Genomic DNA, 15,304 nt, shown 5'->3' on the forward strand with positions numbered 1-15,304 from the left:
ACCCATGAGATTAATTTGACATTGAGTGTGTTTCTAAACCAATGGGTGGGAGGACATAACAATTACAACAAAACAATCAGTATGTGTGAGTATTTTTCTTTTATAGGTAATCTCTCCCCTTGCCTGAGCTGTAGTGACCCTCAGATTAAATTACAATCAGTCCCCTCTCTCTGTAATGACTTTACCAGTTAGCGGGACAATATAATCAGTATGTGTGGGTTTTCTTTATTTATAGATAATCAGCACTGTACTATGAGGCATTGATGTTTACAATGGGATAGGAAGAAATAGGGGGAAAAAAGTCGCAGGGTGACGCGTCTTGAGCATGAATGCAGTGGCTGGATCTTCAGTGACGTTTGAGGTCCTCCGCTTTACATTCCAGCTCCGGGTTTTCAAGTCGATTCATCATCAGACAGCCCTCGCTGACAAATAGACCTCGCTCTGCCTGGGACCGTGCATTTGAGACGAAATCGGGCCGGGGTTTCCTTAGAGAGAACAGCCGTTCATTGTTGCACCCGTTAACGTGGTTTTATTTTGTTGTTGTTGTTGCTTTATTTGGGGGTGGGGTGGGGTGGGTGGGAGAGGGAGAAGACGAGGGTGGGAAAAAAAAAGAAGAGAGAGCCATGTCTGTGGAAGAAGTTAAAGAAGCGCCGTTAGAACAGGAGCCTCAGCAAGAAACCAAAGAGCCGGAGCCAGTGGCTACATACAAAGCCATTGTGCTGACTGGCTTCGGGGGCTATGATAAACTAAAAGTGGAGCTCAAGAAGGATACCCCCACTCCGAAATCAGGCGAAATTCTAGTCCGAGTCAAGGCTTGTGGCTTGAATTTCGCTGATTTGATGGCTAGGCAGGGTCTCTACGATAGACTGCCGGCTTCACCGCCCCTGGTTCCAGGCATGGAGTGTTCTGGGCTGGTGGAAGCGGTCGGGGACGATGTGACCGACCGAAAGGTAAGCCACTCCCTGCGAACCTGTTGCTTTCACCCCCTTTTCCCCCGTTTTATTTCTTCTTTGGGGGGGGGGGGGGGGAAGAAGTTGCATTGCTCAGATCTTTAAAGCCACCGCCCAAATCCTTCTGAGGACAACAGGGTCTTTGGAGGGGGTAAAGCTGCGTACGAGTAATTTCTACACTTCCCTGAACCCCATCGAAAAGCAGGTTCGAGATCTTTCCAGTTTGCAATCTCAAATTTCGGGGTTCTGTTACATGAGGAGTGGGCATCTTGCCCCCCAACCCCCTTCTCAAAGTCAACTAAGAATCTGTTTTCCTGTGTGTGTTCTGGTGTTCAATAGCCTTAGCAGATGTGTCCATTTTTAATTAAATGAAAAATAAAAAAAATACTTATTATCCACATGCTATTTAGACCTGTAGAAGTAGCTCCAGTGTAGTTTTACATCAGGCTGGGTGTTTGGAATATATAAAATAATCTTAGTAAAAGAAAATGGAGTTCCATATGTTTAAATGAGTGCCACTCCCATCATTTCCTTCTGAGTAGTAATGGAAAGGATCTGTCCTTTTTGGATTTACAACATGCAATTTCACATGTTTTGGAATTGGTTTCTGCAAATGGTATGAATAAATTCTTTTTGAGGTGGAAAAACACTTCCCTGTATATTATAGTACTTTTGATTATACTTTTTATAAACAGTTATTTTGCTCACTTTTTTTTTGGTTCTCTGACTATTCATCATAATGTTATTGTCATAATATTAACTGAATTTTGTTTTTGTCTTTTGTGCTTCTTCAAATACATGAAGTTAAGATGCTCTGTTTTGCAGTTTAATGCAGCATTTAGCTGTCAAACCAGACTAGTGATGGAGATTAACAATTGGTCAGTTTTTTTTAACTCCCTGCAGTGGGAGGTGCCAAGTGTCTAGCATCTCCCTGATCTCTGGGCACTCCCTGTAGGAGTGCAACTACTATGCAGAGAGATGGCACTTCTCAGCTCTTGTTGGGGTGGGGGTGTAACTGATCTTTTTAAAAAAAGATTTGCATGCAATCCTGTAAGTCAATGCTCCCACTCCAGATTCCCACCTGATGACTTGGAATGTGCTGATTTCTTGATGGGCATTAGATACCATCATTCAGTGGGGTATGGGGTTATTCAGGTACAAGCCTCAAGGCAACAACATCTTTGGATAGTATTTTTTTAAAATAATGTTGAAAAATATTCTAGCACTTTTCAGAGGCGTGGCCAAACTAAAGATGGCTTGTATGCAGTGAAAGAAAATTGGGAGGAGTGGTGGGTGTAGAAGAAGCAAAAACTAATTGGGAGAGGAATTGGAGAACTTTGTCCGAGAGTTTCTGGTGGTGGCTTATGGGGTGATGCATTGATTATTGTAGCTCCAGAGTAGGTCACGGGCAGTGTCCCTACCCCTAGGTGAAGACACCTGGCTGCAAGTCCCACCTGCTACAGAAGTAAGTCATAACATAGAAAATATTTATAAAGGATTAAAGATTTTAATTTGAGATGAGCACAGACAAGGGATTTGAGTGAGAAACTGAGCACGTCTAGCAGCACCTAGGTCCATGTCAATGGTCATATCTTTTATTCATTGGAGGGATGTGGACTTCGCTGGCTGGCCAGCATTTATTGCCTGTCCCTAGTTGCCCTTTGAGAAGGTGGTGGTGATGATAAGCTGCCTTCTTGACATTACCTTTGTGCTGTAGTTAACCCACAATGCCCTTGGGGAGGGAAGTACAGAATTTTGACCCAGGAGCAACAATGCATTTCCAATTCAGGATGGTGAGTGGCTTGAAGGGGAGCTTAAATATTGAGGTGCTTCTATGTATCTGCTGTTGTCCTTCTAGATGGAAGTGGTCATAGTATGGAAGGGGCTGTCTAAGGTTTTTTGCATTTCTGAAGTGTATCTTATAGCTACACTGTGGCTACTGAATGTCGGTGGTGGAGGGAGTGGATATGGTGCCGATCAAACAGGCAGCTTTGTCTTGGGTGGTGTCAAACTGTGTTGTTAGATCTGCATCCACTGAGGCAAATGGGAGTATTCCATCACATCTGTAGCTTGTGCCTTGTCGGTGAAGGATGGGCTTTAGGAATTCAGGAGGTGAGTTACTTGCTGCAGTGTTCCTAGCATCTGACTTGCTCCTGAAGCCACCGTTTTTGTGTCAAGTCCAGTTGTTTCTGGTCAATGATAACTCCAAGGATATTGATAGTAGCGGATTCAGTAATGGATGTCAAGGGATGATGATCAGATTGTCCCTTATTGGAGGCCTTTTATTGTGGTTTGAATATTACTTGTCAGCCCAAGCTTGGATATTGTCCAGATCTTGTGGCATTTGAACATTGACCCCTCAAATACTGAGATATTCTCAAATGGTGCTGAACATCATGCAACCATTGAAAATTCACACTTCTGAAGTCATGGAGGGAAAGTCATCGAAACAGTGAAGATGGTTTGGCCTCGGATGCTATCTGAGGAACTCCTGCAGAAATGTCCTGGATCTGTGATGATCGACCTCCAAAAAACCACAACTCTCTTCCTTGGAGCCAGGTATCTCTCCAACCAGTGGAGAGTTTACCCCCGATATACACGGATTCCAGTTTTGCTATGGATCCTTGACACTGCATTCAGTCGAACGCTGCCTTTACATCCAGGGCTGTCATTCTCCTGGCACCTATGTGATTGCCATTAGGCCAGCTTTTTATTCCAAATTGTTATTGAATTCAAATCTTACCATCTGCTATGGTGGGATTTGAACATTAGCCTTGAGTCCTGGATACCTAGCTCAGTGATTATGAATACCATACTACCAACTCCTCTGCTACTGGACCTACTGAGTTTCTCCATATATTGTTTTCCATTTCCCATCTCCAGCATCCACTGTACAACGCTGCTGTTGAAGATCCGGAGTAAGACGGGGGCTGAATTTTATGGCTCAATGTGGACATATTTTCTAAGACTAGGGGTGGGGAGAAGAATGTTAACATAAAATCTGTGGTCAAGATACCATTAACCTTGCCCCTGTTAATATGATAGCTGGGTTAGTCTGTCTGGCATGTGCAATTAAAGGCTTGATAAGCAGCTCAGTGACCACGATGAAACTCTGTCTGCCCACACCATTGTGTCTGGTGTGAGCAGGCTGTTTTGTTTTTGTGTAGCCTAGATAGTTTGGATGGGAATGGGGCTACCTTTATTCAATGGGTGCCATCGGAATTGGGTTTAGAAGCATTTACAGTTGAAGTATCAGTAGTTTACACAGTACGTTTAATCAGCACAATAGCAGCGGTTAGCACTGCTGCCTCAGTGCCAGGGTCCCAGGTTCAATTCCAGCCTCAGCTGCCTGTCTCTGTGTGGAGTTTGCATGTTCTCCTCATGTCTGTGTGGGTTTCCTCTGGGTGCTCTGGTTTCCTCCTACAGTCCAGAGATGTGCAGGTCAGGTGAATTGGCCATGTTAAATTGCCCACAGTGTTGGGTACATTAGTCAGAGGGAAATGGGTCTGGGTGGGTTATTCTTTGGAGGGTCAGTGTGGACTGGTTGAGCCAAAGGGCCTGTTTTCACACTTTAGGGAATCTAATCTAATCAACTGCAATTGAGATTCATATCATTTGAGGTGGCAAATGGATGAAATGGTTAAAAAAAATGTAAGGTATGTCATTAGTAATAAAAAAATCTTTTTTGTTAAAGAATTCGGTAATCACATTTTCATGAATAACATGAACAGTTAAATTAATTATTTTGCCAAACCAACGAAAAACTTGTGGGTGTAAAACTGAGATGAGTGAACATGAGTCATAGCACATTTGAGCATTTAAAACATATTTTCAATTCTGCTGTTGAAAGAAATAATAGATTGCCAAGCAGTGGCGGTAGAAGAGGTGTTTGATATGTTTACAAAAAAAAAATGAAATAAATGTTGGTGAAACCTGAATGTGTGATCACAGGGCCAAGAATGCATTGAGCATGATGAGGTAGAGGTAGAGAATTTAGTGGCTTTAATTTTAAGTGCTGCTGATGGTACATGAAAGCAAGTGTGCAATATTGTGCAGCCCCAAACTGTAGATGTGCCAAGCAGCAGAAAGGGTTCAGTGAGATTGTTTGGACATTACTAAGCAATTAGAAGCACTGAAAGAAAAGTGGGAATATGATCAAATCTTGAAAGATTGTGACTCCTGTACCAGACCAGTATATTTTGTTATCCAGATGCATGAGACATTAACAAACTTGTTTAGAAAGCTTTCTTGGCCTTAGGATATAAAAATTAAAACCTGACACCCATGTAATTCACTGTATTGATTTAGTTAATGCCTAATTAAGCAAAACTGCTTGTTTGAGTAAACTATTCTAATTAGATTTCATTGTTTTGGAAGGCTGTGCAACATTTTGTGATCAAAAGTAATGAGGTGGGAGTTGAGAGATTAAGAGTTGTAAGATTTATTGGATTTGAGTTTAAAACTTTTCGTGGGGGGTGGGGTTTCAGTCCAAGTAAACAAGTCATCATTGCAAACTTTCTGCTGTGAACAGATACTGGTTCTTTTCGATTTGGAAGTAATCTCCACAAGCTCAAGTGATAGTGTCAGCATCTATGACCTTCTTGTGAGAATGGTTTGTGTGCAGCTGCTTGGGGGGAGGGGTAGTAGAATGCGAAAAAGAAAAGGCTTTCTTCATTTTTTTTTGCAGTAGCACACGTTTTGCTCCAGGATACGCTGAATTGTGGATGAGTTTGATGTTTATGGAGGGACGGAGCAATACTGTGTTAAGCAGCACAGTGTTTCTCTTTTCCTTCTGTAGTCTTGTCTGAGATTAGCCCTGTGGAAGAAATCATTGTGAATGACTATTTGCATCATATCATCTCATGCTGTAGATGATGGTCTATCAACCTATTTGGTATCAACACATTTTGCTTTACCATCGGGACATAACACTAGCCTTAATTCTGTTTGTGTCATTGGTTAGAAAGTAACCAGTGCAGTTTTCATGATTCCCTTTTATTTGCATCATTAGCAATCCAATGAAGTCCCAATTGAACTAGATGGAACATGGCATGGATTATCTTTTTCAGGGCACAATGTGAGCACTGTGTATTGGAGTCTGATAATATCAGGCTGCTTAGGTTGGATTGGTTGCCCTGTTATAAAATGGGGAAATTTAAAAACAGTGCTCCGTTGGGGGCAGAACCAATAAAACCTTTTTTTTTAAGCAAAGTACTTTTCATTCTGATTTGGATGATTGAAGCTTGGGGGTTGACCTATAGTCGTCATCCTGGTTGCCTACCTCTTACCTGACCCAGATCTGCCTTAGTGGATGTGAGTAAGAAGCAAATGGTGTCTATCAATGTCCTGAGGGCCTTCTGTGAACAGTGGGCTGTTGTAGTTCTATTACTGTTTGCAATATATGTTCTCTGTGACAAAACATTGTTAACCAAAATATCTGAAATCCAGCCAAATGGCATCATTCTACAGGTCCTCAAAGCACACAGAGAGGTACCAGGCAGAAATAGCTTACGAAGATACAATTTCTCCTCTTTGACCTTTCACCTCCATGTGACATTTTGTTTATTGCTACTTTTATCTTTTGTAGTTGGACTCCTGAAACATTGATCACGGGTAATTGGCAGTGTGGAGTACAAGGTTATTGGTTAGCAGTCAGCCATGCCTGTACCTATTAAGATGCTTCCCCTTTTTGTATAATCAATTTTGAAATTGACCCTGAAATCCAAGTTTAACTGTTAAATGAAGCATACAGGTTGTCCTATTGAGGTTAGGATGCAAGCTTAAGATATTTACACTTCAGAAAGTGTAATGAACCTGTCTAATGTGTGAATTAAACTTGGCAGCGCTATAGTGATCAAACATCTTTGGTCATAAATGACCGACCTCCCCATTTTTGACAAAGTCAAAGAGCTCAACAAAGCGCTCGGGCGGCACGGTGGCACAGTGGTTAGCACTGCTGCCTCACAGCGCCTGTAGACCCGGGTTCAATTCCCGCCTCAGGTGACTGACTGTGTGGAGTTTGCACGTTCTCCCCGTGTCTGCGTGGGTTTCCTCCGGGTGCTCCGGTTTCCTCCCACAGTCACAAAGATGTGTGGGTCAGGTGAATTGGCCATGCTAAATTGCCCGTAGTGTTAGGTAAGGGGTAAATGTAGGGGTATGGGTGGGTTGCGCTTCGGCGGGTCGGTGTGGACTTGTTGGGCCGAAGGGCCTGTTTCCACACTGTAAGTCTAATGTAATGCTATGCATAAGTCCCAAGTTTTTGGCTGCTGCTTCCAACTCTAACTCAATGGCTCTTACTCTCTATCTTTTGATAGGTTGGTGACAGTGTAATTGTAATGAACAGAGCAGGATTGTGGTCAGAACTGGTTGTGATTCCGGTCAGTAATACCTTCCTGATGCCTGACGGGATGAGTTTTGAAGAGGCTGCAGCCATTCCAGCCAATTATGTTACCGCATACATGATGATCTATGACTTTGCAAATCTGCGCCCAAATCAGAGCATTCTCATCCACATGGCAGCTGGTAAGAATTCCTGTTGCTTTGTACATTTTTTTTCCTTTGATTTACCTCTGAGTATGTTGTAAATGTGCACTGTGATTATAACCTAAAATCTTTAACTGAATTTCTTTGTGTAAAATAGGTACCAGTTTTATGCCCCATGGTCAATATACCTGTAAGGGACATGGTCATGCTATTGCCATTATCATTGCTCGTGACTTAAACATCCCCCTCCATCTCTCCTCTGATCACCTTGAAGCCTAACACCAGCAGAAGCATGTTCCTCTTGTGACATAACACCTTAATGTTTCTTTAGACGCTCATGTGACTTGGGAATATCATGTTTGTGGATGATTGCAATAAATGTCTGTTAGATTCTTTAATATCTATTATAGCCACACCCAATTTCTTGTGTTGCAAGAGATGCTGATGGGGCAAATGTTAAAACAGCCAATTGAATACAAAAATGCACCAATAGAGCAAGTGAGGTTTCATAATTGAAATGTAATTAGGTTGGTTAGTTTTCTCTTGCATTCATTTTGAGAATTGGGAATATGATCAGAAATACATTATGCTACATAATTAAAATCCCCAAACCATAATAAGACTTGGGAAGCTGAAAGCTATATGAGATGCTTCTGAGTTCCCCTAAACTAGATCAGTTTTTTTTTCTAAAGTTAGCTTATACTATTTACAAAACTGATATTTGGCAGATACTTTGTTATTTAACACACAAGAATAGAAATTTTAAAAATCTAATTGTGTACAAATGAAGTCTGTGTACTGCACCATTTTGTTGAACAATGGTCCAAGCTGCAACGCTAATACAGTAACACACCTGATGCAGTTACCATCACATGGAATACAGCAGTAGTTTTAAGCATAACCAGGGCCCACAAACATGTCTCTGTTGGTGCGAGTTTCACAAAAAGAATCTTCCAAGAGCTAGCTGCTTGAATAGTTCAATTGTATTGTGTATTTGAGGTCTTTGATTTAATATAATCTGAAAAATGTTAGTTGAGAGAACGCATGATATTAATGAAGTAACAATTTGGGGAGTGTTGGAATGTAACTTCAGCCAGTAATCTTTGGCTTGGGTGTGTGTTACCAAGTTGATGATTTATTGAAGATGTGCAATAGAAAATGTTTGTGCTGAAATCAGCAATGAGAATTGTCATAAAGTACACTAATTGGCATGACCAACTTGAAGCTGTATGGCATTTTAACATATCTTTATTCCCTTTGAACCAGATGCAATTAGTAAATATTGCGTACGAAGTGTGCATATTCAATAAGCAACTGCAAACTGATTCCCCTGCCAGACCTGAAGATGAGTTGTGCATGTGCTTTGTGAAAGAGTGCTGCAGCTTCTGAGTGTTTAACAGCCTTTGACAGGAGATAATCTCATTGGTCTCATTTCTGACCCCACCTCTTTAGTTGTAGGGAAAAGAATGTACTATTTTTACTTCAAGCTGTTTTAGTGCTCCCATTTTGAACCTACAGCACAAGTGAATGTTCGCACTTTATGCTGGGCAGGCTGAAAGGAATGAGGCGATCATCCATAGCATATTTTACATATAAAAGTGTTCATGCAAAATGCCATAGATGTTTGGAATACTTGATAGATCAGGCAACATTTTATGGTGTTAAGAGGAAACATTTCTCATGAAATATTGTGCTGAACATCTAGGCTTCAATGGGAATGAATACTTGAGGTAGGTGAGAATATACATTCACACTTCCATTACACCACTGGGCATTTTCTCATAGGTGGTATTGTTTAGTGGAAAATAGTAGGTAGCCAGTTGAGCTTGTTGGAGCAGTTAGCCTCCAACAAATGTATTTTCCAGGTGGACTCCTGGGGGTGTGAGCAATACAGTAGTGTGGAGGAGGCCTCCTAGTGGCTGACAGTGGGTTAGTTCTCCAATTAGATCTCTGTACACCCTTTTCCCCCATCTCCAGGCTGCCCTAAGTGAAGAGTCCCCTTCTCCCCTACAGGTCACCCCTCTCCATAATGTGACATGCTATGGCCAATTTTCATATTTTAAACAAAAGAAAAGGGAGTTTTTAAGAATAAAACTTATTTATGGGATGTAGGTATCGCTCACTGGCTAAAGCAGCATTTATTACCCATCCCTCATTGCCCAGAGGGCATTTAAGAGTCTGCCCCATTACTGTGGGTTTAGAGGAACATAGGCCAGACTAGGCAAAGATGGCAGGTTTGTTTTCTCCAAAGGACATTAATGAACTGGGTGGCTTTTTACAAAAATAGGTAGTGATCACATGGTCGCTATTGAGTTGGATTTTTATTTCTGATATTTATTGAATTCAAAATTCACCATCTGTCATGGTGGGATTCAGATCAATGTCCCAAGACATTATTCTTGGGTTCCACATAGCTAATGAAGTAAAATAACAACATTGCTACCACCTTCCTCACCCTTCCTGGATTCCTTTAAAATTAGAGCATCGTTTTTCTGAAAAGGCTAATTTCTTCAGTGCTGATAGCCCACTACTATTAGGGCTCCATTTTGAGAGCTGTCTGTCAAGCTTAGTTGGATGGCAAGCTCTCCGTCTGGCTTGATTCATTGGAAAATCAGATGCAATTGTTCATTACAGTGCTAGCTACTTACAACCCTCCCCCAACACCTTGGGAGAACTTGCCAATTGGATACAAAATTAGTTTGACCAAGGAGGAGACAGAGGGTGGTGGTGGAGGCCTGTGACCTGTGGTGTTCCACAGGGATTGGTGCTGGGTCCACTTCTAACTAGGAGACCTGATTAGTAAGTTTGCCGATGATGCCAAAATTGGTGGTATAGTGGGCAGTGAAGAATCTATTCTAAGATTACAAAGAGATCTTGATCAATTGGGCAATGAGCTGAGGAGTGGCTAGTGAAGTTTAATTTTGGATAAATGTGAAGTATTGATTTTGGTAAAACGGACAAGGGCAGGAATTGGACAGTTAATGGTAGAGCCTTGGGTATGGCTGTAGAACAGAGAGACTGAAGGGTTCAGGCACATCATTATTTGAAATTTGTTTCTATTGTAGACAGGGTGGTTAATAAAGCAGTTAGCACACTTGTCTTCATTGCTCAGACTTCATTGAGTATAGAAGTTGGCACATCATATTTAGGTTGGATAGGACACTGGTGAGGCCTCTCTGGAGTACTGTGTACAGTTCTGGTAACCCTGTTTTTGGAAGGATGCTATTCAATTGGAGAGGGTTCAGAAAAGATTTACCCAGACTGGAGGGTTTGAGGCAGAAGAAGAATCTGGAACTTTTTCAGTTGAGCATTGACCTTTGAATTAGGAAGGAAGATTCCAGAAGAAAGGCTCATGCCTGAAACGCGATTCTCCTGCTCCTTGGATGCTGCCTGACTTGCTGTGCTTTTCCAGCAACACATTTTCAGCTTAGAATTAGAAAGGCATGGGGGCATAGGTAAGGGGAATAGCAAGGGCCCTTTTCCCTAGGGGAGGGGGTGTTTCTTTTAAGGTGAGGAGGAAGCTTTACAAAGGACATGAGGGACAAGTGACTTTATTATAGTGATTCGTATGTGGAATGAAGTGCCAGAGAAAGTGGAGGATGTAGTTACTGGTCCAACATTTAAAATACATTTTGATAAGTACATGAATGGGTATGCTGAGGGATATGGGCCAAATGCAGGCAAGGGGGCCATCACTGCTTGTGGACTAGTTGGACTGAAGGATCTGTTCCCATGCTGCATGACTGCTATAAATTGGGTGACAAAGACAGGATTTGGAGGTCCACTGGAATTCTTGTCCACAAACTAACTTTCTGGTCCTTTCAAAGATATTAAACATTTCCTTTTTTATTATACTCAATGGGTTTGGAAAGCAAAAGATGAATCCAACAAGGGTAAAGAATAACTGCACTTTGAATTCTCTTATAAAGAACAAGCCCATTGATGTATCTTTAGTATCCGTGCCAAAGAAAGTGGACTGGGAGGAAGCCAGAGTGTATATTTTCTAAGCAGCCTATTCAGCGCTGCTGTTACACCATAGTGGAGCAGGTGGGTCTTGAACCCTGTGACAAACTACTTAAGATCTTGATCTGCAACTTAACATTTTCAGTGAACTTTTACCTGGAGAAAGAAAGTGAATAGAATGGAGTTGTCCCATTGAGGAATATTGGCCGACAGAAACTGGTTTGGTGGCTTTCCTTTAGAGAAGCATCATTGAGCGTAGACCATTTGCAAGCCAAGGTTGGAAGTATCCCATAATTAAAGGCAATTGGACAGGTAACTTCCACTTGGTTGTGTGAAAATATGTAGCTGGAACATCAAACCATTTGTCACCAAGTAGACTTTTTTTCAGTGTGATCCATAGTCTCTCATTTCACTGTGCAGTCCAAACTATCATAAGACTGTAGGAGCAGAATTAGGCAATTTGGCCCTTCACGCCTGCTCCATCATTCGATCATAGCTCATGTATTTCTCAATCCCCATGCTCTGGTCGTCTTTGCATAATCGTTATCAGTCAAGAACCTATCTGCCTTAAATACATTGTGACTTGGCCTCAACATGCAGTACGATGGCTCAGTGGTTAGCACTGTTGTCTCTTGGCACCAGGGACCTGGGCTCGGTTGACTGTCTGTCTGTGTGGAGTTTGCACGTTCTCCCTGTATCTGCATGGTTTCCTCCAGGTGCTTTGTTTCCCTCCCACAATCCAGAAATGTGCAGGTGAGGTGAATTGGCCAAATTAAATTGCCCATAGTATTCAGGGATGTGTAGGTTAGGTGCATTAGTCAGTGGTAAATGTTGAGTAATAGGAGAATGGGGCTGGGTGGGTTACTCTTTGGAAGGTCAGTGTGGACTTGTTGGGCTGAAGGGCCTGTTTCTACACTAGGGATTCTATCCTATGCGTTCTGCAGCAGTGAGTTCCACAGATTCCCTAACCTCTGCCTAAAGAAATTCCTTCTCATCTCCATTCTAAAAGATTGGCCCTTCACTCTTAAGGCTGTTCTCTCTCGTCCACTCTGTCCACACCTCTCAGTATTCTGAGAGTTTCAATCATGTTCCAGTCCCTTTTGTGTTTCAGATTTCCGAAGCCGTTTTCTGTTTAGAAAGTAGTTTATTCCTGTTATTACTACTAAAATGCATAAACTCTCACTCACTTTCCCACATTGAATTCCATCTGCCACATGTTTGCTTGTAGCATAGCCTGTCCAAGTCCTTCTGCAGCCTCCTGTCTCCTCAACACTTCCTGTCCCTCCATCTATCTGTCATTTGCAAAGTTAGCAACAATATCCTCCGTTCCTTCATCCAGATCATTAGTGTTTAGCATGAATAGTTGTTGTCCCAACACTGACCCCTGCAGAACTCCACTAGTTACTGGCTGCCATCCTGAAAAACGTCCCTATATCCTGACCCTTGGCTTTCTGCCAGTCAGCCAATCCTCTATGCATGCTACTACCATCCCCTAATGCCATGGGCTCTTATCTTATTTAGCATCCTCCTATGTGGCACCTTGTCAAAAGCTTTCTGGAAATCCAAATAGATCATATCTACTGGCTCTCCATTGTCTAACTTGCTCATTATATCTCCAAAACATAATTAATGGATTTGTCAGGTGTGACCTCCCCTTAATGAGCACTTCCAAATGGTCTGCAATCTCAATTTTAACAATGACAAGAATTTAAGAGTCCAATGACCAAGGTCAGATGAACTGGCCTATAGGTTCCTGTCTTCTGCCTTCCACCCTTCTTGAGCAGGGATATTACGTTAGCCATTTTTCCAGTTCTTTGGTACCCTCCCTGACACAAGTGATTCTTGAACCATCACCACCAATACCTCCGCCACCACCTCCAGAACTCAGGAGTGAGGTCCTTCTGGTCCATGTGATTTATCCACCTCCAGACCTTTCAGCTTCCCAGCACTGTGTCCTTTAGTGATGGTCACTACACTGTCTTATCCCCATAGATTCTCTTGAGCTTCTCAGATGCTGCTGCTTTCTTTCACTGTGAAAACTGATGTAATATACCTGTTCAGTTCCTCCGCCAGTTTTGTTCCCCATTACTATTTCTTCAGCCTTATTTTTCAGCAGTCCAATTTCTACTCTTGTCTGCCTCTTTTACCTTATTCATATGTCTAAAAACCCTCTTGCAATCTTCTTTTATTACTAGCTAGCTTCTTTGTATTTCATCATCTCCCCACTTTATTGCTTTTTCAGTTATCATTTGCTGAGTTTTAAAGGCTTCACTCATCTGCACCACTTTCTGTTTCTTTTTAATCTTTTTGCTTTTATTCTGTACCTGACTTCCCTTGTCAGCCATGGTTGCCTTGTCCTCACCTTTAGGGTGTTGTTTCTTCCTTGGGATGAAGTTCTGTTATGTCTCCTGAATTTACCTCTAGAAACTCCTGCCATTGCTATTTCACCATCTCAGTTCGACTCCCCTTCTAGTCAACTGTGGCCAGCTCATCCTTCATGTTTTTGTGGTTGCCTTTACTGAATTGTCATACTGTTACATCTGATTCCAGCTTCTCCATCTCAAACTGCAGGGTGAATTCTGTCGTATTATTATTGTCAGGACACATCACCAAATCCAGAATTGCCTATACCCCAGTGGGTTCTATCTCAGACATGCCATGAATTCATTTCTTGAAATCTGCTTCTGATTTTCCCAATCCATCTGCACATTGAAGTCCCCATGATTACTATCATAGTGCCTTTCTTGTATACCTTTTTCCATCACCTGATTGATTTTTCTTCCCTACATCCTGACTACTGCTGCGAGGTCTGTACATAATTCTCATTAGTCTTTTTCCCTATGTGGTTCTTCAATCCTCACCCCCGCAGATTATATACCTTGATGTCATTACTTGTTAATCTAATTTCACTTCTTACAAACCAGACCACTCCTCTGCCTGTCATTTCATGAGGACATATATCCTTGGACATTTAGTTCCCAGCCCTAATCTCTTCACAACCCTGTCTCTGGAATGTCCACAACATCCTACCTGCCAAAGTCAATTTGCTCTACAAGCTCATTTGCTTTGTTTTGATTTTGAGATGCTGGTGTTGGACTGGGATGTACAAAGTTAAAAATCACACAACACCAGATTAGAATCCAATAGGTTTAATTGGAAGCACTAGCTTTCAGAGCACTGCACAACCACTTGATGAAGGAGCAGTGCTGTGAAAGCTAGTGCTTCCAATTAAACCTGTTGGACTATAACCTGGTGTTGTGTGATTGTTAACTTTGCTTTTTGTATACTACATGTATTTAAGTACAACACACTTAGTCCAGTGTTGACTGCAGCCCCCTTCCCATAGTTGTTTCCTTATCAGCTGTGCCTGAAATTAGATTTCTGACCTTTCCCCCATATGCTCTGTCCTATTATTTGTTCTGGAAACTTGACTAACCTCTAATCCCTCCCCACCCCCTTTAATTTTTTTCCATAATTTTTCATGCAACTAACCGGGCGGCACGGTGGCACAGTGGTTAGCACTGCTGACTCACAGCACCAGAGACCCGGGTTCAATTCCCGACTCAGGCGACTGACTGTGTGGAGTTTGCACGTTCTCCCCGTGTCTGCGTGGGTTTCCTCCGGGTGCTCCGGTTTCCTCCCACAGTCCAAAGATGTGCGGGTCAGGTGAATTGGCCATGCTAAATTGCCCGTAGTGTTAGGTAAGGGGTAAATGTAGGGGTATGGGTGGGTTGCGCTTCGGCGGGTCGGTGTGGACTTGTTGGGCCGAAGGGCCTGTTTCCACACTGTAAGTAATCTAATCTAACCCTGCATCCTCGCACTATTTTTTAGTTGAAAGCTATACTGTCCTAACATGACTTGGACAAGGAAAGGGAAAACTAAATGCAAGTTTTGTTCTGTAGCCAGTT

General features: G+C 42.2%; 1 protein-coding gene across 2 annotated transcripts in view; it reads left to right on the forward strand.

Moving 5' to 3' along the window:
- The first annotated feature begins 585 nt into the window (after window positions 1-585).
- vat1 (vesicle amine transport 1) overlaps window positions 586-15,304 on the forward strand; it is a 49,871-nt gene continuing 35,152 nt past the window's right edge. For both annotated transcript variants that reach the window (XM_060849111.1, XM_060849112.1), the window contains exons 1-2: window positions 586-950; window positions 7,265-7,472. In XM_060849111.1, the coding sequence (XP_060705094.1) occupies window positions 624-950; window positions 7,265-7,472 (535 nt within the window). In that variant the 5' untranslated portion in view covers window positions 586-623. The remainder of the gene's footprint in view (window positions 951-7,264; window positions 7,473-15,304) is intronic.

This window comes from Hemiscyllium ocellatum, chromosome 32 (assembly GCF_020745735.1).
Source record: "Hemiscyllium ocellatum isolate sHemOce1 chromosome 32, sHemOce1.pat.X.cur, whole genome shotgun sequence".
In the NCBI taxonomy this organism is placed as follows: domain Eukaryota; kingdom Metazoa; phylum Chordata; class Chondrichthyes; order Orectolobiformes; family Hemiscylliidae; genus Hemiscyllium; species Hemiscyllium ocellatum.